This window comes from Numida meleagris, chromosome 9 (genome assembly GCF_002078875.1).
Source record: "Numida meleagris isolate 19003 breed g44 Domestic line chromosome 9, NumMel1.0, whole genome shotgun sequence".
In the NCBI taxonomy this organism is placed as follows: Eukaryota; Metazoa; Chordata; class Aves; order Galliformes; family Numididae; genus Numida; species Numida meleagris.
Window position 1 is genome coordinate 11,674,851 of NC_034417.1, and position 27,588 is coordinate 11,702,438.

Here is a 27,588-nt window from a genome sequence, read left to right on the forward strand (position 1 = left end):
TGGAATAAGCAGCAAACTAATGGCCTTGAGCAGGCTGGCCTGAATAGAGAGGCACTTCTTTTCCTGAGCACAGCAGCAGAATCTTGCCCCTAAAGCTGTGCCGCTGGCCACAATGCAAAGGCAAATAACTAATTACAACCAACAAAATAATTTGAACTAACATTTTATTGCTTTTGAATTATAAACCTGAAAGCATATCGTGCAGCAGGTCAAAAAAAGGGTGAGATGGGTGTGTTCACAGCACTGTCTGAATATCAGAGCTTTAAAGGGCTTTTCACAGACAGAGAAAATTCTGGCATTGTTTCCCTGTTTGTTTTTCCAGATGGAAAGAAGTAATTAGCCCTTTAATGGAGATGTGATTCTGGGCTGGTACATGCCCCTTTTGGCTGCTTGCTTTCACTTGATGGATGCTCTGACATGGAGAAAGGACATTAGGGTGTTTCTTCTGTCCCATGGATTTGAAGCCAAACAGCAAAGTCCATTCCAAAGGCTGGCAAATTTAAGTATATACAGACAACCTGCTAAGGCAGAGCTCTAACAGCCTCCATTCTATGGATTCATTATGAAAAATAATAACATGCAGCACAGAAAAAGTAAAATTATTGTGGCCTTTTTTTCTTGGGAAGGTGAATACTGGAGTCTCTGTTGTGTCTAAGGGCAGTGTGTATAGAAGATGTTCAGAATGTGGTTGGGATCAACAAGGTCAATTCGTGGAAAAAGCTATATAGTAAATAGAACAAGGCTAAAGTGGTGTTTCCACCAATGGTTTTTACTGTGTCACACACCATGTGCATACAACAAAAGGAGGAATGAAAGGAGTGGTGCAGAGTACAGCTGCCTGTTTTCACTGAATTCTGGACAGGGCATTTCTTTACTGTTCTGAGGCTGTTCTGCTTTGTCCCAGATTTTTGGCGAGGTTTCAGACAAGATACACCTGGGCTCTGGGCTTCACAAGCCTCATCCTTTACAGTCTGAAAGTTACTAGCATGGTAATAAGGCTTGTGACTACTGAGTCGACACTCAATTTTTTAGCTAAATACGAATAGTACAACAGACAGAACCATAACGATGGAAAAGTAAGAATTCTCAGCGAGTGGAAGTATTTTTGGTTATCCCAAGGCAGAGGGAAAAAAGCAGCCTGTGTGATTTAGCAGAGAGAACTTAATGTTCTTTTTTGTGAGAGGCTGCAAATAAAAGTGAGCTACAACGCACCGTTGATTTATGTAACTGAAAATCTTGCCACATTGTGCACAGAGCTATTAGGGGGAGCAAATACCACGTTAGGAACAAGTGAAAACTCTGTAAACTCATGCTTAAATTAAATGTTCAAAATTATACAGTAATATACAATCCTTGCTTTACGTCAGCAGGAATGTTCGCTCAAACATGTGAAGCAATGATATCAGTGGAAACATCACCCAGAGTGGGCCAACCCAGTGCAGTGGGATGGCACTTGGAGGGATCCCATCATGTTACAGGGAAAACTTGGCTCTGTGCTAAGGACTGCAGCTGGCCCACCCTTGGACTCTATCCCTGCCTTGCTCCTGGGAAGCTCCCTTAGAAGCAGCCTGGCAGGAGCTGCTGTGCACTGCCACTTTAAGGCGTGCATGCACTTCCAGGCTCAGGTCCTGCCACTGCTGCAGCACAGGGCGAGATCTTCTGCTTCAGGGCTAGGGACTGCTCGCTGCTCTCTGCTCAATAATGCTTGGCTGCTTCAGAGACGCCTGGCCGGGAGCTGAAGGCTTCCTCCCAGCGTAGCAGAGTTCCACCTGGTGCTGGGGCAGCTGCCACCATGGCAGCAGCACCAGGCACTGCTGCTGCTCCAGCAAAACCTGCGAAGTCCGGCAAGAAGCATCGGATGGTGAAGCGGCACGCCAACATCTACACCTACCAGGAGCCACCCCACAGGTAGGGATACTCCCCTCTCCTGAAGTGCAGGTCTTCCTTATTGAGCAGAAAAGGGAGATCTTGTCGTTTGTCTTTCATTTAGAGTGTAGTAACATGAAAAAGAATGAGAGAAAAACCACTCTTCTCTCTATGTTTAGACGTATTTTAACCCTTTTTCTTTTCCTTTTTCCCTTTCTACCAGTCACACTCCCTGCTGCACCGTAAACATCTTCACTGTAATTCCAAAGTATAGCAAGATAGCAAATCTCTATACTTTTCCTTTGTGTTATGCATTTTCCTTGAACGTCCACAGCGACCGAAGGTCAGAGCCAGCAGTGTGGGCTGATGGATCTGCAGTCTGGCCAAGTGCATCCCCTGAATATTTTTATAAGGCAGCGTTGTTTTTTCAGCAAAATTGCAGAGAATTTTCCCAACAAAGACTCAGAGATGCAATTGGAAAACTTGGTAGCTGCTTGTTGTTGGAGGTGTTCAGTTCTGTTCACTCAGGGGAGTATTGCTGCTGGCTCATATGAAATTCCCTGTTTCAAATGGAATGAGAGCTGCAGCTAAGTGAATGTGGTGCCAGCATCAGAAGAGAAGATCTAATAATCATCCATAGAAATCTACATCAGAGCACGTGGAATTTTTACAGTGTAATTCCTGGTGCACTGGGGTCCCACGCTCCTGTCCCCACCAGCAGAGAACAGGAGCAAAGGGGAAGAACGTGCTAAGCATTTGTTCCCCCCCCACATCCCGTTTTACAAGAAAATATTTTATCATTATTAAAATCAAAATCAAAGGCCAACACTGCATGGCAAGTAAATGAATTTTAAGTGCTCTTGATGGGAAAGTTTAGATGGCATTTTGCTCCAGAAAAATACGTAGAAGATCTTGTTAGCATGGTGTGCAAGCTGGAAGCACTCAGAGGAAAGACTGGAATTCAGCGGGGGAGCGTGGATGAGTTAGTGAGCAGCAGGTGGTGGGAAGGAAGAGGTGCATCCCAGCAATGGGGAAGTCACCCAGATTATTCATGAACTTTGAAACAATAGGGTCGTGTGAGTTCCCTCACTTATTGCTGTTAGATTGCTCTTGTGGATTGGATACTGCACAAACCAACAGGTGATAGGGATCTGAATGGGAATAATTTGTCTTGTTTTTCTTCTCATGGGGTGTTCAGCAACTCAGATGAGGATATCAGTGAAGAGAAGGCCGACAGCCATGACCCAGAGCAAATCTTCCAGAACATCCAGTACCAGAAGGAGGTCATGTCCAACATCCGCTGCAGGCCGTGGCCGATGAGGCAGAAGCTGCGGGTGCTCAGGTAACAACGCCAAATGCAGAGTGCAAAGGGTGTGTGCCCAACATTTGGACTAAATTCTGTTGTGTTTTTCACAGCACTGTATGTTTGGGATCACTTTATTTTCTTCCTCTTCATCTGGCACCTTTCTCTTAAAAGCTGCCTGATGCTAGGATAGCATTGCAGTCCTGAGGAAATCCCAGCAGAGTCCTTGTTTAATCCTGGAAGCAAAGAGGTTTTGAGGGTGGTGGGACACTGGCACAGGCTGCCCACAGAGCTGTGGGTGCCCCATCCCTGGAGGTGCCCAAGGCCAGGTTGGATGGGGCCCTGGGCAGCCTGAGCTGGCGGAGGCAACCAGCCCATGGCAAGGGATTGGAGCTCAATGATCTTCAAGGTCCCTTGCAACCTAAAACATTCTATGATTTTTCTCTGTTACGCAGTCTGTGACTCACTGCCTTCCTGCTGCCCCACAGCTTCTGTGTCCTTGAGTTTCCAGTGGTCCCCATCCAACTGCTGCTGAGGTCAAAGACTGCGTATGAGCAGAAGTAGGATCAGATGAATACGCACCCCTTTGAATCTTGCAAGAGCTCTACATCATATTGTTTTGTATCCACATAACATGAACCACGCTTTTACGACAATCTTATTTTAGTCATTTTGGTGGTGTTGTATTGGGTTAAAAGGACAGAGGGAAAAAAAATAAAAGGACAACGTTCCCTGCAATAAAAGTTTTGAATGTCAAGTTTTCTCAGGGAAAGCTCTCAGTGTTTTTAATGTGATCGTAAATCTTCAGTAGGAAAAAAGCTTTGCCTGCTTAAGGATTTCATGGGGAAACCTAATCCATGGCAGTGTTTCAGAGCATTCTGCTGCAGCTATTTGCTGCTTGTGCTGAACTAGAGGCCCAGAGCAGTGGGCTCAGTGTCAAACAAAATTCCACTTTCTTGTGCAGACAGGCAAAGGAAATCGTGCTGAAGTACGAAGGGAGGCTCACTAGAACCAGAGGTTACCAAGCTGCTGGTGCAGAGGTATGTCTGCTTTTTCCTAAATGATGGATAGAAATAAATATTTCTTTATACCAATAGTCATCTGAAGTCTTTATTCATAGACACATGTTTTCTATGTCATCTTGATTTCCAAACTGAGAACTCTACCACGGAAGAAGAAGCAGATAAAAGCTTGGTTTTTGACTTTTTTTTCCAAATGTGAATTTAGTCATTACGTTTTTGCAGACTAATTAGATGTGTGAGGGATGAATCTCCTTATGTTAACACGGTATGGGCTTCCTTCTCAAATCATATGAATATTGATGTCTGCCAGAGAGGGCAATGGGAATGGGATACTCACAATATGATGCTAGTATTCTCTGAAGAGCAATTTCAGCAGACTGTGGGGCCACAGCTCAATAGCTGAGCATGAAAAATGTGTCTAGCTTTTAGTTTAGAAGACAATCCTACAGTAGCTTGTTGTAAATACATTGTTAAAGAAGGATTCTGCTTGCCTCGTATTCAAAGAATTTGAATCTAATCTTAGCAAATCTATTTACACTATTGAAAATAGACTCTGGCCCTAATTACTAGAAATTAATAACATGCAGGAAACTGTTCCTAATATACAACCAACAGAGAAGAGGTCTTTGGTCACCTAAGCAGTCAATAACATTTGTGTCATCACAATGAGCAGACTTTTCACAGTGTGATTTATGTCAATTCTAAAAGTCTAAAAGGGTTGCAATGGTAAAATAGAACATCATGCATTTTATTCATGCGATCAAGTGAAAGGCCACACGCGTAACTGTCATCTTTCCTTGTTCTGCCTTTGTGTATAGCAAATGCAGTGGAAGTAGGATGCTGTAAAAATAAATACTGTTTTATGCCTTGGATTTCAGTGGAACTAGGATGTCATCTAGAAAGAGAAGTGCTAAAGGGCTGCAGTATGTGTCAGTAAATCAGACATTGGGCTCCTTTCTTGTTCATATTCCTCTTCCTATGACAAAATCAAGGCTTTTATCTTAGAGTTCAAAATGATTAAGCCTGTATCTAATTTAATTACCTCTTCCGCATGTTTTTGCTTGAAGATATTCTGCGCAGGGATATAATTCAGAAGTTAATCAGCACCACTCATTACGTGTAGGGTAACTGTAGTCTTTCTTTTAGCACAAATTAGGGAGTATAGCCTTTATTTTAGGTCAAAAAAAAAAAAATAAAATGAATAGCAACAACGAAAACTAGAATGGACTGAATTGCTTTTGGGACTGGAAGTATTTTCTTAGAAACTAATGTGACAAAGGAGACAAAAATGCACCCCAGTAAAACAAGCACTAACTGCACTAAGAATAAAACGCGTGCATCAACCTGTGAGATGTCGGCAACAGTCCCAAGGTAACTGCAGCTGTCTTGTATATATTTTTAAATTAGCTTGTAAAATTAGGAGAGTACACCCTGTTCATAACTGGAAAAGCCTTTCATAATATTATTGATAAAAACTGATGCTAAGGAGCCCTCCCACATTTTGTGTGTTTCTAAAACCCACCATGCCCATCTCCACACCACAGACGTGGTCTGAGGTGATGATAAAGAGCATTGCCAGTATTTCTGGCAGTACCAGATGAGAGATGTGAGCAAAATGCACTGATGCATTTCTTTTTTTTTTTCCCTTTCTTTTTTCGCTCCATGCAAAGTTGTCACCCTTCTTTGCTTTTTTTTTTCCCTCAGCTTTGGAGGAAGTTTCTCCGAATGGCGTATAATTTTGTGGTGCTTTTTATTCCTTGGGAAATGCGAATTAAAAAAATTGAGAGTAAGTATAAGGATTTAATGAGACGGAACTGTAAAGCATCTGATGAAATGCTTGGTCTTAAGGTTTATGTTTGGATTTACTGAATCAAACAGTATGCGGGAGGCAGTGTTAAATGCAAGCTTTCACCAGCAGTATGACTTTGATTGAGAACTTTGCTTTTTCTACTTTTCCTGATGCCTTAGGCACTGCACAGTTCTCACTGATGATCTTAGTGTGGGATAACTAAGAAATGAGTAAATATAGAAATAAAAAATCAGACTTTGCTTTGGCTATTGTTCATCACAGTCCGTGGGACAGCATCTTTGGGCCAAGCTCAGAACCAAGCAGTGTGAAGGCACCTCCAGAGTCGTAGAGTAAATCAGGGCAGCCCTGAATATCACATCAGCAGTTAGGTCGTGCTGCTGTGCTTCCACAGCAGAGGGAATTGCTGCATTACGTCACCCTGTGTAGCAGCTTCTTGGGTAAATACTGCTGGTAATCACCAGATTTGTCCAACAGAGTTTGTGGCGTAATTGTATTTTCTTCATTGACACGTCAATGTTCTCTCTACCTTGCTGTTCACACTGCAGCAACAAGGCAGATTTTTCTTGTGCTTTAGTTTTCAGGTAGTACTTCGTGAATAAATGATGGGAGCTGTTATAGGCTGTGCTGCTCAGATAACTATTTTCTATGGTTTAAGGTCATTTTGGGTCTGGAGTTGCCTCTTACTTCATCTTCTTGAGATGGCTATTTGGAATCAATATTGTACTTACCATAATGACAGGAGCATTTGTAGTCTTACCAGAGGTAAGAACACATTGCTAATATTTACAGAAACATGCTTACCCGTTGTGCTTTCCTTTCTGAATTAAACAAATGCCACACTTAAAGGCGTACATCAATTTGAAATGCACAATTTCAAATGAATTATTTAAAATAAATGCCACTATTAAGAGGGTTATATTTTTTTCTGCCAAAGGATAATTTTGCTATTAGTGTTAGAGACTGTATTTTGCCAACATAGTACCAATGCTTTTACAGAATATGTTTGTATCCGATTACTAAAATGGAGAACCAAATCCTAAAAGCTGCAGTTGGTGTTGAGTATGTTCAGGTCTTACAAATGTGCTTTATAGGCAGAAAAAAAAGTAACGCCTCCCTCCAGGGTCTTGTCCATTAGAAGTCATTTTCTAGAACTCTGAACAGCCACAACTTTGTTTAGGTCTTGCATGCAAATAAGGCTATTCATTAACTTTGTGAGATAATTCATAGATATGGTTTTACCTCACGTAACCTGTGCTTCAGTAAAGTTATCAGAACGTGTAAATATCTGATTTTTCTTCTCATTGTCTAAGCCAAAAAATAAAAAGCCCCTAAATCAAAATGCAGGCAAACTGAAGCCATGAATGTACTCAGTTTCTTTTTTCACTTTTGTAAGTAGTCTTAATTTAAAAAAAACTTGAGATGAAACATTGTCATATTTAATTGAAAAATACTTAAAACGGGCAGATAGCTTTAAAATGTTTTGTTAATGGTTTCACTCGACCTCTTTTCATTTTCCAACCATTTGGAAGGTGTCTACAGAGCACTGAATTACCTCATAAGCAGACCACAGACAGCAAAAAAAAAAAAAACAAAAAAAAAAACAACCCATCTGATTTGGTGTAAAATGAATGCAGGATTTCTCACAGAGTTTCTAGCTTAGGAGAAGGAATGACCAAGCACTGGGCTATCCTGCAGCGCCCCGGGCAGGCTGCCCTTTGTGGGTCAGATGGCTTGATGCAGTGTTGGAGTCCTTTTTTCTCCTCTTCCCAGCTACTGGCCGGCACGCCATTCGGCACCACTTCCCGCAAGACCATTCCCCAGGAGCACGAGAAAACTGCGCAGGACCTGGACACCATCTGGTCACTTGGGGCAAGGCTAAAACCACTCCTTTCTGTTACCCCTGTTTGGTTGTAACTGTTCGTTACCGCTCTTACTTATAGACTCTGGTCTCTGCAGGGCTACCTCCAGTACTCTGTTTTGTTTTATGGCTACTATGGCAATGCTACGAAGATTGGGACAGCAGGATACCGGCTGCCTCTCGCCTACTTCCTGGTTGGCATGGCAGTGTTTGCTTACAGCTTCATCATCCTCTTAAAAAAGTAAGATTTCCCATTTCTGGCTGTCCATAAGCTTGCACATTCAGGCAGACGTTAATGGTGTGTTTATCCCATTTCCTCTGCATTTCTTCTGCACAGTTCTATTAACCTGTTCATGTCTGCTAATGGCAGGGATGCAGATGGAGTTTAATTCTAGCTTGTTCTTTGTCTTGCTGATGTTCATCTTGGTTCTCCTTTCAGCTTCCCACTCCATAGAAGGAGGGCAACACAGACTTGTGTGGTTTGTGTTTTTGTATAGTGTGAGGCATAAGTTTCTTCAGTTTTTTTTTTCTAGTATAAATATTATTCTGACAGAGATTTAGATTTTAAGTATAATGCTTTCAGTGTTACTATTCTAATCTACTAAAATACAAATACAAAAATTGTGTCATAGATGCAATAGCCTTCGCATCATTTCAGATGATAGGTAGCATCCCATTCACATTGAGCTTAATTCATGTGCTCTTTGAAGGCCAGGAGTTAGGGAAGAGCAAGACTGCAAGTGCTGGCCATAAATCAAGGAATGTGCTGTGTCTAGAGGGGGTGAGGTCACTGCGTCCTCTTGATCCACTTTCCCTTCCCTTCCGGATGCCTATTTATCTGGTATAGTGCAGTCTAGGGCAATTTTTAGTGTTGTCTGTAATAACTCTGTTTCAAAACCAATCCTTTCCATTTATTTTTATTCTACCTACTAGATTGATCCGAAGGTCACTGATGTGCTTGACGCTGATTTACACATTTGCAGTTTCTGGATGTGATTAGCTTTACTCTTTCTCATTTAGCCCACTGACTTCTTGCCTGCCTGATTATTGTTCCCCTTATAACATTGTCCATTTGTCTGCCCTTTCTTTCATAAGCTATTAATCTTTGCTTCATTGCTTAGGCTTTACAACATTCTGCCTTCTTGCTGGAGCCGAGTAGGTGTTTCTTTTCCTTTTTCCCAGGGTCTGTAAAACATCACTGTTTCTATTTGACAATAATAACAATTTTGAGAATGAAAACAAACAGAAAACAAAGCACATCTTCTGCATGATCACTAGTTTTTCCAGATTGGCTTATAATCCCAGTAACAGTGATTTTATGTTACAGTATCTTCTAGCTGAACCATACCTGGTGATCTTATAAATGTTGAAGTTCATGGCTGTAGTGAGATGTACTTGCTTTATTTGTCAGGTATGAAAAATGCAATCAGTGAGTCTCTTCTGCACTAGAGCAAATGTCAAGTTCATTCTTGGAACCCTTTATTCTCACCCCCTTTTATTTTCTTCATAAAATTGCCAGCAATTACACTGATTGTCACAAACTTTTTGTGCATCTACAACGAAACTGAAAGCCATGAACCATACCGGTGATTTGAGATACATCTTCACACATCAGCTTCAATCGCTTTTTTTCCTTTTCACAGAATGGCAAAGAACTCAAGAATGAGCTTAGCAAGTGCTTCTGATGAAAACTACACTTTCTGCTGGAGACTGTTCTGCGCCTGGGATTATTTAATAGGAAACCCTGAGGCTGCAGAGAGCAAAGCTGCTGCCATAGTTAACAGCATACGGGTAATCAACCTCCCTATAAATTTTTTTTTTTTGGTAATTTGGAATTCAAATATGCCTTTCCTCTCATTTCTTTGTACTCCTTATTGTTTCTTGGTGTTTAGTGATGGATGCGTTTGCCTGGGGGAGGATGTCACACCTCCATGTGGTACTGCAGTCACATTGCACTTGCTGACACTGCCACTCTGTTTCATATGTCTCTTCTGTCCCTACATGGCTGTTGTGGCGTTCTCAGGATATGTTCTGTTTATTGCCAGCATATGTGTGACAAGAAGCTAAAAAAAATTGAAGCAAATTTCCTTGTATGCAGTTTCACTGAGCGGTAGAATCAAAATCGTGTTAACAATGTAAAAACACAGATATATTTTGTCTCTCCATAATAAATGGTCTGGGGGTACCCGACAGCTGTATCAATACTGGCAAGTTTTTTATTAGTATACTTGGTACCTTCTATGAAAGATGAGCATTATTTTTGCAAAGTGATATTAAAAAAGTGATATGTTCATTTTTTTCTTTCAAGGAAGCTATACTGGAAGAGCAGGAAAAGAAGAAAAGCAAAAACCTGTATGTATGTAAGATTGGAGGCACTTTCCAAAGCACTGCTTCAATGCAGACAGCAGGGCTACTGTGGTTGTTTCACGCTTGTAAAAACCATGTTAGAAAAGAGCCCTGGTGTAATAAGGCAGCCTGCTATATTGGCTGTGTGATTTTTGTTTTTCAGGGCAGTGACAATAAGCTTAAGGATTATTGCAAACATCCTCGTGCTTCTCTCGCTCACTGGAAGTATTTACATCATTTACTTTGTCGTGGATCGATCTCAAAAGTTAGAGAGCAAGAAGATGGAATTGACCCTTTGGGAAAAAAATGAGGTACACCATATTTGTCCCCACTATGTTAGAAGCAGGATTGTTGTCTCAGGGCTCTCTGTAGTGATGGTGTGCACTGAGGTGTAAATTGCAAGTGATGAGCATGGAGAAATGAGCAGTGGGAGTGTTGAGCTACGGTTTCCTGGAGCTCTGCATGCCTGTTGCCTCTGTGCACCAATGCGTCAGCAGAGCTGGCATGGGCAGGGAGGTGCTGCAAGTCCTTATTTCACTGAGGCCGCAGTTCTAGCTGGCTCTTACTTCATGAAGACAAAGTCTGAATTCTTTTTTGTGCCCATGATTGAGCTGAGTGAACACAGCCAAAGATCTAGGAAGAACTGTTAGAAAGGCATCAGCTTTGACAATGGCTGTTGATGTCAGCTGAAGAATACTGCATGTTCTGTGAATATTTTTATTCAGAGAAAGGAGTGGATGCTGAGAATGGGAAGTAAATGGGTACAGAGAGGTATTTATCCATTGAAGAAGAAGATGCTTTCTTTATATTTCCAACGTGCTGAACTGTGATATTAATAAACCAATAATTTTAGAGCTAGAATATAACTATCTACAGCAAAGATTCCTGGGTGATATTCCAGGTCTTTAATTTTGGGTCCTCACTGCAGTTCTTACTAATGTCAGTAATAACTTTTCAAAGTATATTCTCCAAGAAAAGCAGTCACAAAAACACATGCATCAGCAGTACTTCAGTCAGCAGTCAAGGCGCTGTAGGATATCAGCATGCAAAGCTACAACGGAGCCATGCCTTTCTGTTCTGTAGGTCAGCGTAGTTGTGTCACTGATTACCATGATTGCACCCTCTGCTTTTGAACTTGTGGCAGCTCTAGAGATGTACCACCCGAGGACCACTCTTCGTTTTCAGCTTGCCAGGTATGGACACTGTGCAGCGTAGAAAGAATGTGAAGAACAAGGGAGGAAGAAGAAAGTTCTGATTGTGTTTTATTTCCACCAAACAGGAGAATATATTACAAGCCCACGGGATATCAGTGTTGATAACCTATGCCTTATTGTTTTCAGAGTTCTTGTTCTCTATCTGGGAAATCTCTACAGTTTGATCATTGCTCTCCTGGATAAAGTGAACAGTATGAATGTCAGTGTAAGTTTAATATTTGCTGATCTGTAAAATGAGTTGACTTTACAGTAAAAAAAAATCCATCTATAGTATATATCAAGTCAGGGGAAAATTAGTTTGAAATCCAAGTATTAAAGCACACTACAGCTTGATAGGATTGTAAAGTTTATTTTGTAACGTTCACTTATGAATACTTGTAGTCATGTAGGGTAACTGGATCCATTTGATTGCTGACGTGTGATAAAATAAAGAAATAATATACTTATGTGCATTCCTCAACTACTTAAATAAGTTAGCACTTTAGGTAGTTGGAGGTATTCGACCTAAAATCAGCTTTTATCACTGTCCTAAAAAAAAATTCCACCTGCATCTGTGCTTTGGCAGCTACGTGAAAGTCACCAAATTGCTGCTTGAAAACACATGAAGAAATGTTTCCATGTGTATGTATGCCTTGTTGAAGGCATGAGGCATTTGCATGTATGAGAGAGAGAAAGTACAGGTGAAAATGTAGCTTTCAAGACATTTATTTTTTCAGGTTAACAACAATTCAAGTAATTCTACCACCTCCTATGCAACCAGAACTCCTCTTAAAGAAGACAATTTCTCTGCAGCTATTTCTGATATACAAATGAAGAGCAACAGATCTCACACTCAAAGCTTGCCAGCCCCTGATTCACTGGTTAACAACACAGTTTCCCCTGCCTACACCCAGAATCAGTGCTGGGAGACCTATGTTGGTCAAGTATGTCATTGCTTTATGATTTAATCAATTTATTCCCAATTCCTGTTTCACCAGAAGTTAAAACCATGTCATGCTGTGTTCAATTTTAGAGGTTTTCTTTGTGTAAATTCCAGAGATTTAGCTAAGGTCTGTATAGAAAGAGTAAAGATTGTGCAAACTGATATGGCCACACATAAGAGCTTTGTTTTTTGTTCAGTATATACAATGTGTTTAGTGTTGTCCAAGTGTCCTTAGCCAGCCTTCAGCTCCGCACAGGCAGACCTCTACAGATGCACGATGCAGATAGATTGCATTTTAATGGGTTGCATAATACAAAGGCTGTCATTTGATCCTGGTGTACTTTGGTCACTGTCAGTGCTGCACTTGTTTCATGTCCTGGCCACTAGAGGAAAAATGATGCTAGCACGCTTCTGGCTTGCTTAGCTCCTTGTACCAGAGTGAGCAACGTTCACGGTCCTGTTTGATCACCAGGAGCCAAATCCCCTTCCAGGTTTATTAGGCTGACTTCTGTTCTGCCTGCTGCCCTCCCTGTTACACAGGCATCAGGTATTTTTTTTTAATTGTTCTTTTTTTTTTTTAAAGAATGAGTTAGAGATTTTTTTTAGATAATCTTTTCTACTTAATTGTATGTTTTCAAGGCTCAATTAATTAAGGAGTAAGCACTAAACAGATTTCTGTTGTGGCTTGGTGACCCTACTGTCATTGAGCTGTGGTTTTGTGTGAACAGCAAGCGTTTCTCCTTGTGAAGCACTTATAAAGCATGCATTACAAGAGTCAGTATAATAAAGGATTGGGTACAACAGAATAAGTAGCTGCTTCCAGTTTATCTAGATAAATTTGCAGTAGGGTCATTAGAAGGAAAGGTTAAAACCACCATGCCCAGATTTTTATTGCAGCAAACTGTAGAAGGCACACTGGAAGTCTGATTATGTTCATTCTTTATGTTAGAGCAAAGAAAAGTAAGGGAAAAGTCAAACAGGAAAAGCTTATAATGAAACAATTTATGTATAAAATCATACTTCAACAGGGTACTAAGAGTGATTCAAAATATGAAATGCAAGTATAAATGCAAAAGAGCTGTATGCAAGGCAGTTTGTTTCCAGAATGACTCAATGTGTTGGAACAATATGTATTACAGGAGATGCTAAAGCTGTCAATCATCGACATGATTTTCACAGTTGCGAGCATCCTGCTAATTGATTTTTTCCGTGGACTGTGTGTCCGATATTTAAGTGATTGCTGGTGCTGGGACCTAGAAAGCAAGTTCGTAAGTACAGACTTTTATTTTATGAAACTAGGATGCCAGAGGTGGGTAGGCTCCTTGCCTTAGTACTGGATGTTCTGAAAGCCTTTGGATAAGGAAATAATTTCTACATAGCGCAATCCATAAAGGCATAAATCCCACTGAGTTTTATTTGGAGGGTACAGGATAAATGCTGAGATTGGGTATTTTTCTCAAGCCTACTCCCATGGCTGTGGTGTGCAAACTTTTGTCTTTCCCAGAATGAGATCATGGAACAATCCCAGAGAAAAAGATGAGTAATTTGTTGGCCTTTAGAAAACAGAGGGAACGGGTTGCATCCCACATCCTCTTTTCTGTCCAAAATAGAGATAGTGATTCAAGAAGCAATAAGCAAAGGCATATAACTCTTTAAGGAAATTACTGTAGTATTTGGTTAGCAAGCAGTTGTTGGCATGAAAGGCTCAAGTCTGTTCTTTGTCCTTAAGTAAATGAAGTAAACTAGAAAGGAATTAGTTTATTTAATCCCCTGATACAGGGCAGGTTTTACTGGGTTCCCACTGTCTGCCAGAAGCTGGTATTTGATCCAGACATTTCAGGCTGTGTGCTGTCTGAAAATGGAATCAGCCAAATGATTCTAATAAGTGATCTGGAAAAAAAAAATATTAAGCATTTATCCTACACTCTGTTTCTTACAGCCAGAATATGGTGAATTCAAAATTGCAGAGAATGTACTGCATTTGGTCTACAATCAAGGAATGATCTGGTATGTAATCCATAAGTGATTTGATTGATTACGAAGTATGACAATTCCCAACAAAATGGATTCAAGCAGGATATTCGTAATGCATTCTTTTCTACTTTACTATAGTAAGAGATTGTTGGCAGTGATCTGTTGCTTACCTACTTTTTTTTCATACAACTTCGTGCTGTTAAAATCGCTGTGGCAACACTGAGCACTGACATGACATTGTTCTTCCAGGATGGGAGCCTTCTTTTCACCTTGTTTACCGGCATTCAATGTTCTCAAGTTGATTGGACTCATGTACCTGAGGAGCTGGGCTGTGCTAACGTGTAATGTACCACATCAGCAGGTTTTCAGAGCCTCTCGGTTAGTCCAAATAAGAGTGTAAGATAAAGAATAAATGAAATGCAGTCAATGGAAATGTCTTCTGTGTGCAGAAACAAAATGAAATGAGCTTTTAGTTCTGAAAATTGACAATCAAAATGGACAGATATCAAAGGTCTGTGAAGAAAAAAAAGTAGTTACCAAGAAATTGGAGGGTTTGGAGTTACAGCAGGATAGTTAGATATACACAAAAGAGACTCAAGTGGGAATGAACTGCCCAAGGCTGGTTTGTGATTGTACTGAAAACTTTGGACACTGTCTCCAAAAAGGCAAGGAATGAGTTTTGATGGGCAGTATCCAGGGCAGAAGGACTCACTGGCGAGTGTGTCATTCCACAGAGGAAATCAGCCAACACCAACAAAAGTACTTTTTATTGTAAAAGCTTGTGGGTTAATAGAAATCAAACTAAGTAATATGTCACGGAATATTCCCAGACCAGGAAACGTGGCCTGACACAGATGATTTATTTCCATACAAATCTGCTTAAGTACAATAAGCTTCATCAGTAAATTATTGCAAGTCCTATATCTTGATGCTTCTTTTTATGAAAAATATTAAGTATTTTATTTTCTCTGCCGCATCACACGATAGAACTCCCCCTTTTAATGCTATCAGGACGAATATCAGAATTATTTTTTCAAACTGTTAATAACTTAGGGCATCTTTAAATCTTAAGAATCTATTCTTTCTAATGTGTTTTGAAGATGAATCAAGTTCTGCTGCTTCTTTCTTATTTTCCCCCAACAACACTGGACAGTAAAGAGAGTTTTGATAGAAGAGTGCTATAAACAGTTATCTGGCTGTAGCAGTAGTATCTGGAAAACAGTACAAATAGAATTTTGACCATTAAGGGTCTGTTTAAAGTGGCTCTGTTCAGACTTTTTAATCAGAACAGAATGATTTTGATCTTTTAGAAACGTAGATCTTGAACTTGTTAGGTAGATGAAGACCTGCATCTTTCATGTTGCTTCTGTTTTTCTCTCTGATTAGGGTAATCTGAAACATTTATGCCTTCTTGCAGATCCAATAATTTCTACTTGGCCATGTTGCTGTTCATGTTGTTTTTATGCATGTTACCAACAATTTTTGCTATTGCTCGATACAAGCCATCTGATAGCTGTGGTCCCTTCAGGTAAGTTATAATGGACTAATGAAAATTGCAACGATTTTATTTTGTGCTCTCTCAATTAATTAATCAGGTTTAATAATACCCAAATTATCAATAAATTAAAGTTTTTGGGTGGGGCAATGCTTTCATGCTGTCAGTACTTTCCAGTTTAAGAGTTAATTAGTTGAATATGTCATAATCCTAAGTGAGGTTACACATTTTGCTTTATATACATGGTTCCATTAATTTGTGTTTAAATGATATAATGTGCCATCAAGAAATCTAGCACAGATTGGCACCCTTCAAGCCTGGTCAATGCTTTTGCCCTCTTGTAAATCTGTTTAAAGTGTAAGTAATGAACAAGTAGGCTTTATCTTTTGTTTTGTTTCATTTTTTCTTTGAGTGTACTGTATGTAAACAGTCTTAGAGGAAACATTTTTATTCAATGCAACACTGCTTAAAAATTGGACATACCAAGGATTTTTTACAATTTATTTCTTTTCTTTCTCCCCTAGTGGACAAGAAAAAATATATGATATTGTTTCTGAAACAATTCGAGATGATTTTCCCCAGTGGTTCAATACTGTGATTACTTATATCAGCAGTCCTGTGGTGGTCCTACCTGCACTCTTACTTCTATTGTAAGTACTTCGTTTTTCATAGGAAATTTAACTCGATTGTGTTAATATTAATTTTATCTCTGGACAGTCAAATGTTGATAGTGAGGAACAAGCACTGCATTACTGTAATTTTATTAAACACATACGAAGAAAAAACCCAACCTTACTGAATGTATGGTATAAGCATCAGGTGGGAATGAGAGTATGTAAAAAATACTGTCACTTTCAAAAGGCTACTTCTTCTGGGACACTGTGTTAAAGGAAGTTCATTCTATTGTGTCAAGGCTTACAACGCCCTTGGATCCAGGAAGTTTTAAGATCCTTCTTCCCTCTCAAGAGTGCCTCAGAAGTTAATTTTCCATTTCCTCATGGTGATTAGTTCAGCTTATGCCTGTGAACAGAGTTCAGTCTATCACTGAAAGAAGCTACCCAGTCATGCTGATTCCTGACAAGATAAATCAATTACGAAGGTCTGTTCTTAAGTGTTAATATAATATAGCTTCCTGCAGACCATCCAGTGGAAGTCCTTTCTTACGCCAGTCTCTAAATAATTGTTCACAGCTGGGAATTAATATTTACTTTAAGCTGTTGGAAATTCACTTTGCTTCTGTGAAGTACCATTTGTTTTGCAGGTGCCTTTCTATCATTTTTTCCCCATAAACTACAGATGAGTGCAGTTTGTCCCACCAGGTTGGTTTTCAGATGAATTGAAAAGACCTAAAGCAATATTTACTATTTGTAGCTTTTTCCTCTAAGGTCATATTTACAAATTCAAGTAAGTCTACTGACTGCTTCAAACCAATGACTGAGTACCTACATAAATGTTTATGCTATCCAGTCCAGCAATAAGACTGCTTCATTTGAAAGCCACTGTCGCCATTGTCAGGCCAGATCTGATGTCAGCTGTGCCAGTGTTATTATGACAAGGTGTTATTCCTGCCAGCCAACAAAATGACAGTGGAATGAGCTTGCAACTCAGCTGTAGTTCAGTAACCTTGGGCTGGAATAAAAAAGAAAAGAAAAAAAAAAGAAGAGAAAGCATCTATCAAAATTTTCATTTTGAGTGTGTCCAAAACTGAAACAGAATAAGCTAGAAATGCACACAGGGCTACATGCACAATAAAAAGATTTGTAAAAATCACAGGCACAATTAGACCTGCAGCTAAATCTGTTTTTGGTGTCACTTATTTCTTACGCTTTCATATATGACTGCCTGAAAGAAAGTTTATGATCCATTATCACAGTACAAAGCAAATGCAAGAACACAAGGACTGACTGTTCAGCATTTTGATGGCTCATAAAACTTCAAAGAGAAAACTGTCAAGAAAGTTTCATGTGACTCATAATCACCTCTTTCACTTCTAGCATGCTGATCTATTACCTACAAAGTATTGCAAGATCACTGAAATTCACCAACAATCAGCTGAGAATGAAGATCCAAACAGTAAGCACAGCTCAAAGTACTTTCACATAGAAATTGGTGGGTTTTCAGGAAAGTGCTATCCTAATTACTGTCACTTTCAGTATTTCATAACGTAAATCCAACCTGCATTTGTCATCTGTATGCAGTATTGGATTTACTTTCTAGTCCATAATAACCATCTCATTCTCCTGAATGCGTTTTAGGAAAGAACTGAAGATAAGAAAAAGGTGGTTCAGATGGCAGTAGGTAAGTTGTTGAGCTTAGGAAATTCCACTATTAATAAGGGATTTGGACATGAAGATATTTTGATTTCCCATACACACAGGGAGGTTCAACTATATTTGAAAAAAAACTGTATCCCATGTAGTCCTGCTTTTAGATGGTTTTTGAGCCCAGCTTGACTTAATCTTGGCAGCACTGAAAGCCAAGGCTTGTAGTATACACCTAAAGCCTGCTGAGATCTTAGTGCTGGGTATTCTCCTGCTTTTACCACCCATGGGACAGAACCTAGTAGGCATTCCTGATGATTCTAATCATGTCAGGCTTTGCAGAGTCTATTCAGAGGGTAGTAAGCAGAAAAGGGGGAAAGGGAATGCCCCCTTTTCTTTGACCTCTCTAGGTTTAACATTTTATCTGCAATGAAGAGATTTCAGAATTAATCATCTACTGTGACTGAGGGGGGTTGTGACTACACCTTTTACCTCTCAGATTTTAGCAATGAGAAACCACAGAAAGGATAAAGTCCTTCTCATCCTTCCCAGTGAAGTAATGAGTAAAAATTTGCCAAGCTAAAACAAGATGGTAAGCCTTGATTCAGTGGCCTTATGGCTAGGGGGATCTTAATGTTCCTGACCCTGTATATCACTATAGTTGAGACATAAAAATGGAGAAATGCTTGATGTGTACAGCAATATAGTGATGAGCAACTATAAAGGGCAATGAGGTATGCGTACTAGTTTCATTTCCTTTGTTACAGAAAGCAAACTCAGCTTTTGGCTGGGACCAGAATAGTTGCTGGAGTCAGTTTGCTGAATCTGTCCACCTTCATATACATTGTGAACTAAAATTGAGCTCTTGAATAGAGAAGTTGGCTTTGTGCCCATTTTGGATTCTTACAATTGTGCAATAGTACAGTTTCTAGGTTTAATTTCAGTGTAGGTCTGCTGTGTACTGCAGTATGCCTATTAAACACTTTTATCACCATGTCTCCCAGCATGGCACCATCTCTTCTCTGCTGAACACAGTGACGTTCTATTAGTATTAGATTCTCCAATTTGTGGGTTAATTTGAGCCAGTGCATTTACACAACTTCTAAATCTAGAGGCCTGTACAGTTCCTGTGATAAATTCTGTTTTCTAGCCAGAATCCAGAATCTGGATGGGAGTGACAAAAGACCAGACCAAGATGGTGGTCTTATTAGCCAGGAGTCTTCTGTTCGGGCCTCAACCCCACGGAAGAATGGCAGTGTCTTGAACTTTGAATCTCCTGTGAGCAAAGGCACCAGAATACAAACCATTTCCCAGTCTGTGCCCCACACCGTGCCCTCGACTGATGTAGCAAGACCTGTCAACGCCACTCCCACAACTTCAGCTTCTTTAACTCCAGCTCCCTCAGTATCAAGCGTACAGAAACCAAGAAACGACCATACCACTAACAGGCAAGACTGGTTTGGTTTTGTGCAACAGCTTGGGAATTTTTTAAAGGCAGTCATTTATGGGTACTATTCAGAATGCTGGTAACAATCTGAAGTTCTTCTGTTTTAATTATACTGATAAGCATATCTCCTAACATTTGTTTCCCTTTTTTTTTTTCCTAAAGGTACCCAAGTGTTGTGCATGGGAGTGCAAGTGAGCTCTGTAAAACGAAGTCCTACACACCAGTGACTTTCAAAAAGCGTATTGAAGATGTTCACTCTGAGCCTCTCTTTAGAAAAAGCATAAGGCCGGTAAATCCAGATGCCTTTGGAGCAGGGGCTCCTGTTTTTGTGGGACGCAGACCACATGCTACCAGGTTCTTTGTTGTTAATGAAAATGAACCCCGCAAAAAATCAGCCCGTTCTACCTCTCGACTCCAAAGGCAATTCCGAATAGAAGAGCCGGAAGATATTATTGAGTTGTATCCACGCAACATCAGAAGATACGTGGTTCAAACACCACAACGCATGTATTCTCCTCATGCCAGTGAAGATGAGGAGGACGAAGAGGAACTTGGGAGACGCTATGTGAAGAGATCCCATCGCCCTCGGTCGCTATCTGACCTTCGCCCAGCACCACGATTTTACATTGGGGAGTGTGCTGATGGCCACGTTCTTACAAGCAAAGACCTAGCCAAAGTGCATTACAAATCCTGGGATGATGGTTTTGAGCTAGACCTGGACAGGCCTCCATATGCCTACAAGAAAGTGCACCTGAAAAATGTTGAAGTGGATCAGCACTATCTTGAGCCACATGTGAAACCTAAAACGAAGCATACGCTGGAGCAATCACTAACAGAATCTGATTCCATTTCCATTGAATCCAGCAGTGACCCACAGAACAGCAGCAACGACCAATACATCCAGGTCATTCATAGCAAGGACAAGTACCTGAAACCAGGGACAAAACTCGCCAAAAAGAAATCAAAAAACAATATCGAACTGAGCATGTCTGAGCCTAATGAACTGGTATGCTCAAATGTCTGAGAAAGTGCCCCAGCCTTTCTGTGTTTAGAACAGGCGTTTGTGCAGTCATTGCACTTGCTGTTTGAGGTCCATTAGAATAACTACCACAGTCTTTGGAACAACTGCATGCAGCCATTCAAGGTGGGAAAAGTATAGTTAGTCCTGTGTTTTACTGTTAACTGTACCTTGCTTTGATATCATTCCCCTTTATTACACGTTACGCTGTTTAAAAAAAACCAACCTACTGGAAAATCAAAAGCAATGTATTTGGGGCACCTGAAATAAACCTGTGCAGAAATGTGTCAGACAAGGCTGTCTTTGACATGGACGCAGAAAGATGCTCCCACTGAATCCACGCAGCAGATAACCACCATCCTACACACAGAACTGCTCCCTGCAGTATAGAATCACAGAATCATGTGAGTAGGAAAGGACCCTTCAAGGCCATCTGGTCCAACTCCCCTGCACTGAATAGGGACACCTACAGCTGATCAGGTGCTCAGAACCCTGTCCAGCCTGACCTGGAGTGTCTGCAGGGATGGGGCACCCACCACCTCTCTGGGCAACCTGTGCCAGTGCCTCACTGCCCTCATTGTAAAAAAAAAGGTTTCCTTATATCCAGTCTAAATCTCTCCTCTTTTAGTTTGAAACCATTTCCCCTTGTTCTATCACAACAGATCCCGCTAAAGAGTCTGTCCCTCTTTCTTACAGCCCCTTTAGGAACTGAGAGGCTGCTCTCAGGTCTCCCCCGGAGCCTTCTCTCCACCAGGCTGCACAGCCCCAGCTCTCAGCCCGTCCTCGCAGGGAAGGTGTTCCATCCCTTGGGTCATTTTTGTGGCCCTCCTCTGGACGTGCTTTACCAGGGATACGTGTCTCCTGTACTGAGGATTCCACATCTGGGCAGAGTAGTCCAGGTGAGGTCTCAGCATAGAGCAGAGGGGCGGATCCCCTTCCTCGCCCTGCTGACCACGCTGCTTTGGATGCAGCCCAGGACATAGTTGGCTTTTAGGGCTGCGAGGGCACATTCCTGGCTCATGCCCAGCTGCCACCCACCAGTACCCCCAAGCATTTTTCGGCAGGGCTGTGCTCCCTGATTCTTTTTATCCCAGGTCTTCTGCTCGTTCTCTATGGAGGCTTAAACTCCCTAAAGTTAATCCTCCACCGCGCCAGGCCATGCCACACCGGCAGGCCGCAGCCGTCAAGTGAGGGGGAGGTGCCGCCATCGGCCCACGGGGGCGGAGCGGCGCGGGCGCTTCATAGGCGGCGTGCGAGCGGCGGCCCCGCCCTGTCCAGCCATGGACTACGCGGGGCTCGCCGAGGCGACTGCCGAGAAGATGTGGCTGTACCGGCGGGACCCGGACGGCTGGCAGAGCTGCCGCCGCACGGTGAGCGCAGGGGGACGCGGGGCGGCCGGGGCCGTGCAGCGGGTAGGCTGGCGGGGCGGCTGACGGCTCTCCCTGCCCGCAGGGCGAGGTCGCGGTGTCCTGGAGGCCGTCCGCCGAGTTCGCCGGCAACGTGTAAGTGAGCTTTGCGGAAGGGGGGAGGTTGGAGCGAGGCGGGAGCGGCAGCGCTCTCGGTTTCGTTTCGCCCTGCCCCAGGTACCGCGCCGATGGCACCGTGCCCGCCCGCCCGCAGCACGTCTGGGAATGCATCAAGCCGGTGGCCGGCGGGCTCAGGACCAAGTGGGACCAGAACGTGAAGGACTTCGAGGTGGTGGAGACTGTCAGCGATGTGAGTGCCTCGCGGACGCCGAGCGTGGGTTTGGGGACTCGGCGTTCCTGTTTCTGCCGCTTATGAAACAGCCGACGTCACGCGCGGGGAAGGGGCTGGCGGAGCTGGGCTGCCTCGGCCCGAGCCGAGAGGGATCTGCGTGCGTGTCGGTACAGTTTGGAGTGAATCGCATCTATTCACTTAAAGGGCTTATCTTTCTGAAAGGAGCTGCTATACGTTTTGGGCTAAACACGATGTATTTTAAAGATAAGTAAATTTACATCGTTGAAGGTCTTGCACTGCAGCATTAATGCTAGAAATTGTGGCAAGAGAATCACAGAATGGCTTGGGAGGGACCTTAAAGATCACCCAGCCCCAACCCCTGCCATGGGCTGGGTGCCCCCCCCAGCTCAGGCTGCCCAAGGCCCCATCCAACCTGGCCTTGAGCACCTCCAGGATGGGGCACCCACAGCTCTGGGCAGCCCATGGCCAGGCCTCACCATTCTCTGAGTAAAGAATTTTGTCCTAACATCTAACCTGAATCTCCCCTCTTTTAGTTAGCTGGAAGCACTAAGGTTTCTGCAGCGCAGCAGATGTGGGAATCCAGTTGCCTTCTTAAGCAGTATATTACAGAGAAGATAACTTCCTGATAGTCCTGAAAAAAGAATAGTGCTTTATTGTCCAAGTGTATGTCTGCCAGATTTGCTTTTCAGCATCTCTTGTGGCATCTTTCCTTAAACAACCTGAGATCAATGCAGCGTGAGTGTGTTTTCCTTCATTAAACTGTATTTTGTCAACATACTTTGGTGCCTTATGCCTGTGCTGGTTTGCATTTTTTTTTTCAATGAATGATGTAATATAACTCCTTGATAAGTTCTGAAGTGTAACTGAAAGAGTATAAGAAAGCACAGGGACTTCTGTGCTATACTTTTGAAAGCATCAACTGACGTAAAGTCCTTTATAATTTCTAGACTGTCTCTGTATGCAGAACCACAACCTCTTCGGCTTTCATGAAGATTATTTCACCAAGAGAATTTGTGGATGTGGTCTTAATGAGGGAATATGAGGATGGGACGATGCTGTCTGCTGGTAAGATGCCTGTGTTTGTGCTGTGATCTTGATTAAAAGATAAAATATTTGTGGTCTCTTTGCATTGTTCTTAGGCATGTCATGTTCTTTTGTGGTTGTTTTTTTTTCATTTTTACACTGTTGTTTGCCTGTTGCAAGTCACTGCTTTTATCGCTCCTCTGTTCAGCTGCCCATTTTTCCCATCCCGTTCAGGAATGGTTTGCCAGGGATTTAAATATTTGCTGGAGTGCTGCTTCTTAGCAGTCGGGTGATTCATACCTCTGTGGTATGGATTTGTTGGAAGCAACTTGGTTGACCTCCAGAGAACAGCAGTGCACTTACGCAGCACAGTTTCAATAAAACAGCCTCAAAGCATCCTAATACTTGGTTCAGAGCTCAGCAACAGTTACTTCTAAATTTAACACTTCTTTAATTTCTCACGTCAGCAGCCAGAGCAGTTTCTTCTTAATGGTCTTTTTTGTGCTTGTGTGACACAGCCCAACAATAGGAGTGTTATGCTGCTTATTCTTTTCAAATGTGTTTTCTTAGAATGAATTTGCTTCTCAGCTGCCGCTTTGAGTACAAAGGACTCTTTCCCATCTCCTGTGAAAATAACATAATTCTTGAATGCTTTTTCTTATAGCTACCAATGTGGAACACCCACTGTGTCCCCCTCAACCAAATTTTGTGAGAGGGTATAATTATCCCTGTGGCTGCTTCTGCATACCTCTTCCAGGGTAAGAAGAGATCTATTTGACCACTGTGTTCTGAAGCCTTTCTTACCCATTGTGCAGAGTCTGTGTGTGTATATGGCTACGTGTAATCTGTAGTTCGACTTAGTGCCTTTTTTGTTCTCTTTTGTGCTGTTATTCTCTCCTAGAGAGAAGTCTTGAATGTTACAGGAACTGTCATCGTTCTCTTAAATGAAGATTCAGCAGAACATAGACTATAGTCTTAAGTTTTGGTAAACGTGTATCTAGTTGTTTATTACATTGTCATAATTTGTAAACAGAATCGAATACTCAATTATGGTCTAGCTTAATTGTAATTTGACTTGTGGGTATAGCCACATTCATAGAAATTTAGAATTTATGTCTGTTGTTTGTTTAAAAAAAAAAACTTAGAAGTATCTATCAGCATGTAGTTCATATGTGGGAGTCATTGTAAAGTCCTTAATGCTTCCAAACCACTGGCTGTAAAATCACTTGCATTGTCTTTCAGGGAACCAGACAAGACTCAACTCCTCAGTTTCTTTCAGACCGATCCCGGTGGCTATCTTCCCCGGACAGTCGTGGATTCCTTCATTCCAGCTAGCATAACTGAATTTTACAGCAATCTGACCAAAGCTGTTAAGACATTAACAGCATGATGAGACCAAACGCTGACATCACCAGCTGAGGGCAGGAAATGAACTGGCAGTTTGAGGGTAACAATCATGGGAAATAGGAATTTGGCCTGTAACACTTTTCTGCTGGCAAAGATTCTTGGTAAACATGAAATTATTCAAAGTAATGCATACTTTTCTAATAGGATATCCTTCATTTCCATAATTAGAAGAATGTCACACCAGAGGCAAGAAGAATCCTGCAGGCAGCACTGCTGGCTGACTGAGGGAGAAGATGGATATACTAGATCTGTTCATCAGAGTCTATGATTATAGCATTGCTAAAATCCACTCTACCAGCATTAGTCAGGTGCAGCTGAGCCCTGTTTCATCTCTGAAGCTCTGTGTAGACTCCCAGGGAACAGTGTTCCTTCCCCAGATGAAGAGGTGGCTCTTCTGGTGCCAGCCCTCACAGAGCTGCTAAGATGTTTCAAAAAAATCAGAATGAATTGGATCGCGTGTAGGATCCCACTTGCTTGTTCCCACGGACGTAGATGTTTGTGGTAAATATGGCTTAAGTGCTGCTTTTCCTAAATCAAAGTCTAGCAGTGCAAATCAATTTATAGGTCTGTGGGTTGGACTGTAGACGCTTTTTTCCTTCCCCTCTATACCAAGACCAGTCATTTCCACAGTGTCAAACCAAGCTGCACTGACAGAGTGGCAATAAATAAAGGGGATTAAGCACTTTACTTGCCATTTTTTTAAACTGCACTTGAAATACTCAGGTATTTCAAACACTTTTCAATTTCTTGTAGTGAGTGATCTTAACGGGTAAATCATCTTTTCTGTAGCTCAGTCATGACTTGGCAGGCCATAAGGACATTTCTCTGTCTAAGACTGACTTACCTCACAGCACTATCTTGGGAAATCAGCTCCTGGTCAAGCGTGTAGTGATGTGCACAGCTTTTAAAAACATTTATGGTGCTGGTTACCGCAGGAATGTCAGACATTGCTATGGGTTACACAGAATTACAAAAGGAAAATTAATCACTGTATTAGCAATTTAAATGTGGGTTGTGATTTTAATGCTGTAACTTGATTATTTAACAAAGTTAATATGCGCTGCTTTTCATGCCTGGATTTGTTCGATGTTGGTATGGGGCATAGATTTGTATACAAAGGTTTTCACTGTAGTTGTCACCCTGTGGAATAGTTTTTTTTAAGGAAGCAGTTTTTAATTCAGTCCCTTTTGTGTACAAAGATGTAAAAACTTCTATGAGGGTGACGAAATAAATATTTTTCTGCTATATCTTGTTGTCTTTCTTGCTACATCTTCCTGTTTTTCTTTAAAATTGTTCCTCATACCCCTGCACAGGGGACCTTGAAGCACCGCTTGGACCTCCAGCATCTCTAGAATTCAGAGCAACGAAGCAGGGAATAGCCTTCCATTTAATTTGCCCTCCCCACTAAGTGGGGATATAATGTTTTCGTGAGGGCACTCGCTCTCCACTTCTTTGTCCGTGGTTGGTCCTTATTTCCTATTTAGTTCACTGCTTTCTGTGCTTAAAGAAGGGTAACAAATTCAATGAGGAGAGATGTGGGCCGTGATATTACAGAGGCTCATACTTCCCTCATACTACAGGTTTTAGTCAGGCCTTGGGTTAAGTATCTGGGCAAGTCTTTGCAAGATTATGATTAATTTAATTAGCAAAAAGCTCAATGAGTAGAGCTCAAGTCCCCACTCTCTGTTCCTGCAAGTAAAGCTTTTGCAGATAGTGGGATTTTTTTAATTAGCTCTTTATTATTATATTTTTATAATACTCTGAACAACAAGGTGGTGGTTGAGGCTTTTCATTAAAATAACTTCACGATCCTTTTTCTGGGTGCTCAGTGTGTTCTATACAGAAGCAATTAGGAGCACTTAACATTCAGCCTTCTGTCAGCCAAGTCAGAGATGCAAATGTCTTAGCAAGGATCATCCTGTAAGATCTTGGAGTGCCCCCCAGTGAGATGTGCTGCTTCTAACACAGTGTGTTTGCACTTCTTTTGACCCTGACAGATGCCAGGAAATAGAGGCAATTGAAAAAACACTGAAACACCGACAGTGAGGTAAGAAAAGCACTGCTGGAAGAGGGGAAAAAAAAAAAAAAAAGATCTAACTGACCTTGGTGGTTCTGTGTCAGTTTTTAAATTGTTTTGGGTGAGAACACCTTTGGCAAATGATGTTGAGGTAATCTGAAGCATTCTGTGCCATGGCTGTACCTAGTACAGTCTCTGTTAGAATTGTGAAGTGGACCAAAAAAGTGTAATCTGTCTTTTACACAAAGTAGTTTTAACAGTGCAAAAGAGCTCAGCCCTGCTTTGCCGTACATAAATCATTCAAATTTTTCATATATTGGTGGTATGGGCAAGTGGTTGAAAGATCTTAGAACTTTTGATATGCACCATGGATTTACTTAGACTGTTAAGCCAATAACACTGATTGAACTAAGCACAAAAAAAATCTACACCCCCCCACCAAAATCAAGTGGGTGTTTCATGCAGGTGGTGGATGATAACGTACATAAAGATTTGCTCTTCCACATTTTCCTCCTCTCTTAGTTGCTGATCTGTTTGTAGAAATTTGGGGCTTTGCATTGTTCGCTTGTTTTTTTTTGGAAAAGATAGCTCAGCTGGGAAAGAGGCCTAGAGCTGTGGAGGTGGATGGTTCATCAAGAACGTTCTTTCTGGGATTACCATAGAGTTACTTGTGCGCAAAGGGCAGGACTGGTGATGTGCCTGTATCCAGTCACTACCTGCTGATGTGTGTCTGATTTCCCTTTCTCCCAGTTGCAGTTTCTGTGACGTTGAGTTAAACCCAATGAAAGCAGCTTCTGAAGTAGCTGCAGTTTAGAATCTGTTGCTTGTTTAGGTGAAGTTAAGTAACTTCAAAGGCATGTGGCAAATTCCAAAACTGTGGAGAGGT

At 41.6% G+C, this 27,588-nt stretch overlaps 2 protein-coding genes across 2 annotated transcripts; both read left to right on the forward strand.

The window, feature by feature from the left end:
* On the forward strand, positions 587 to 20,942 carry TMC3 (transmembrane channel like 3). Its single transcript, XM_021407740.1, has 23 exons — positions 587 to 1,908; positions 3,065 to 3,208; positions 4,134 to 4,209; positions 5,896 to 5,977; positions 6,657 to 6,763; positions 7,772 to 7,870; positions 7,958 to 8,100; positions 9,503 to 9,650; positions 10,168 to 10,211; positions 10,369 to 10,516; positions 11,289 to 11,398; positions 11,546 to 11,624; positions 12,112 to 12,342; positions 13,481 to 13,609; positions 14,281 to 14,348; positions 14,565 to 14,693; positions 15,733 to 15,843; positions 16,335 to 16,460; positions 17,805 to 17,883; positions 18,066 to 18,105; positions 18,359 to 18,430; positions 19,222 to 19,519; positions 19,681 to 20,942. The coding sequence occupies exons 1-23, from the start codon at positions 1,793 to 1,795 to the stop codon at positions 20,540 to 20,542; spliced, it is 3,441 nt and encodes a 1,146-aa protein (XP_021263415.1). The 5' UTR covers positions 587 to 1,792; the 3' UTR covers positions 20,543 to 20,942.
* On the forward strand, positions 21,754 to 25,932 carry STARD5 (StAR related lipid transfer domain containing 5). Its single transcript, XM_021407520.1, has 6 exons — positions 21,754 to 21,906; positions 21,989 to 22,038; positions 22,120 to 22,252; positions 23,203 to 23,320; positions 23,943 to 24,036; positions 24,521 to 25,932. Exons 1-6 carry the CDS (start codon positions 21,817 to 21,819, stop codon positions 24,666 to 24,668), a joined length of 633 nt encoding a protein of 210 aa, XP_021263195.1. The 5' UTR covers positions 21,754 to 21,816; the 3' UTR covers positions 24,669 to 25,932.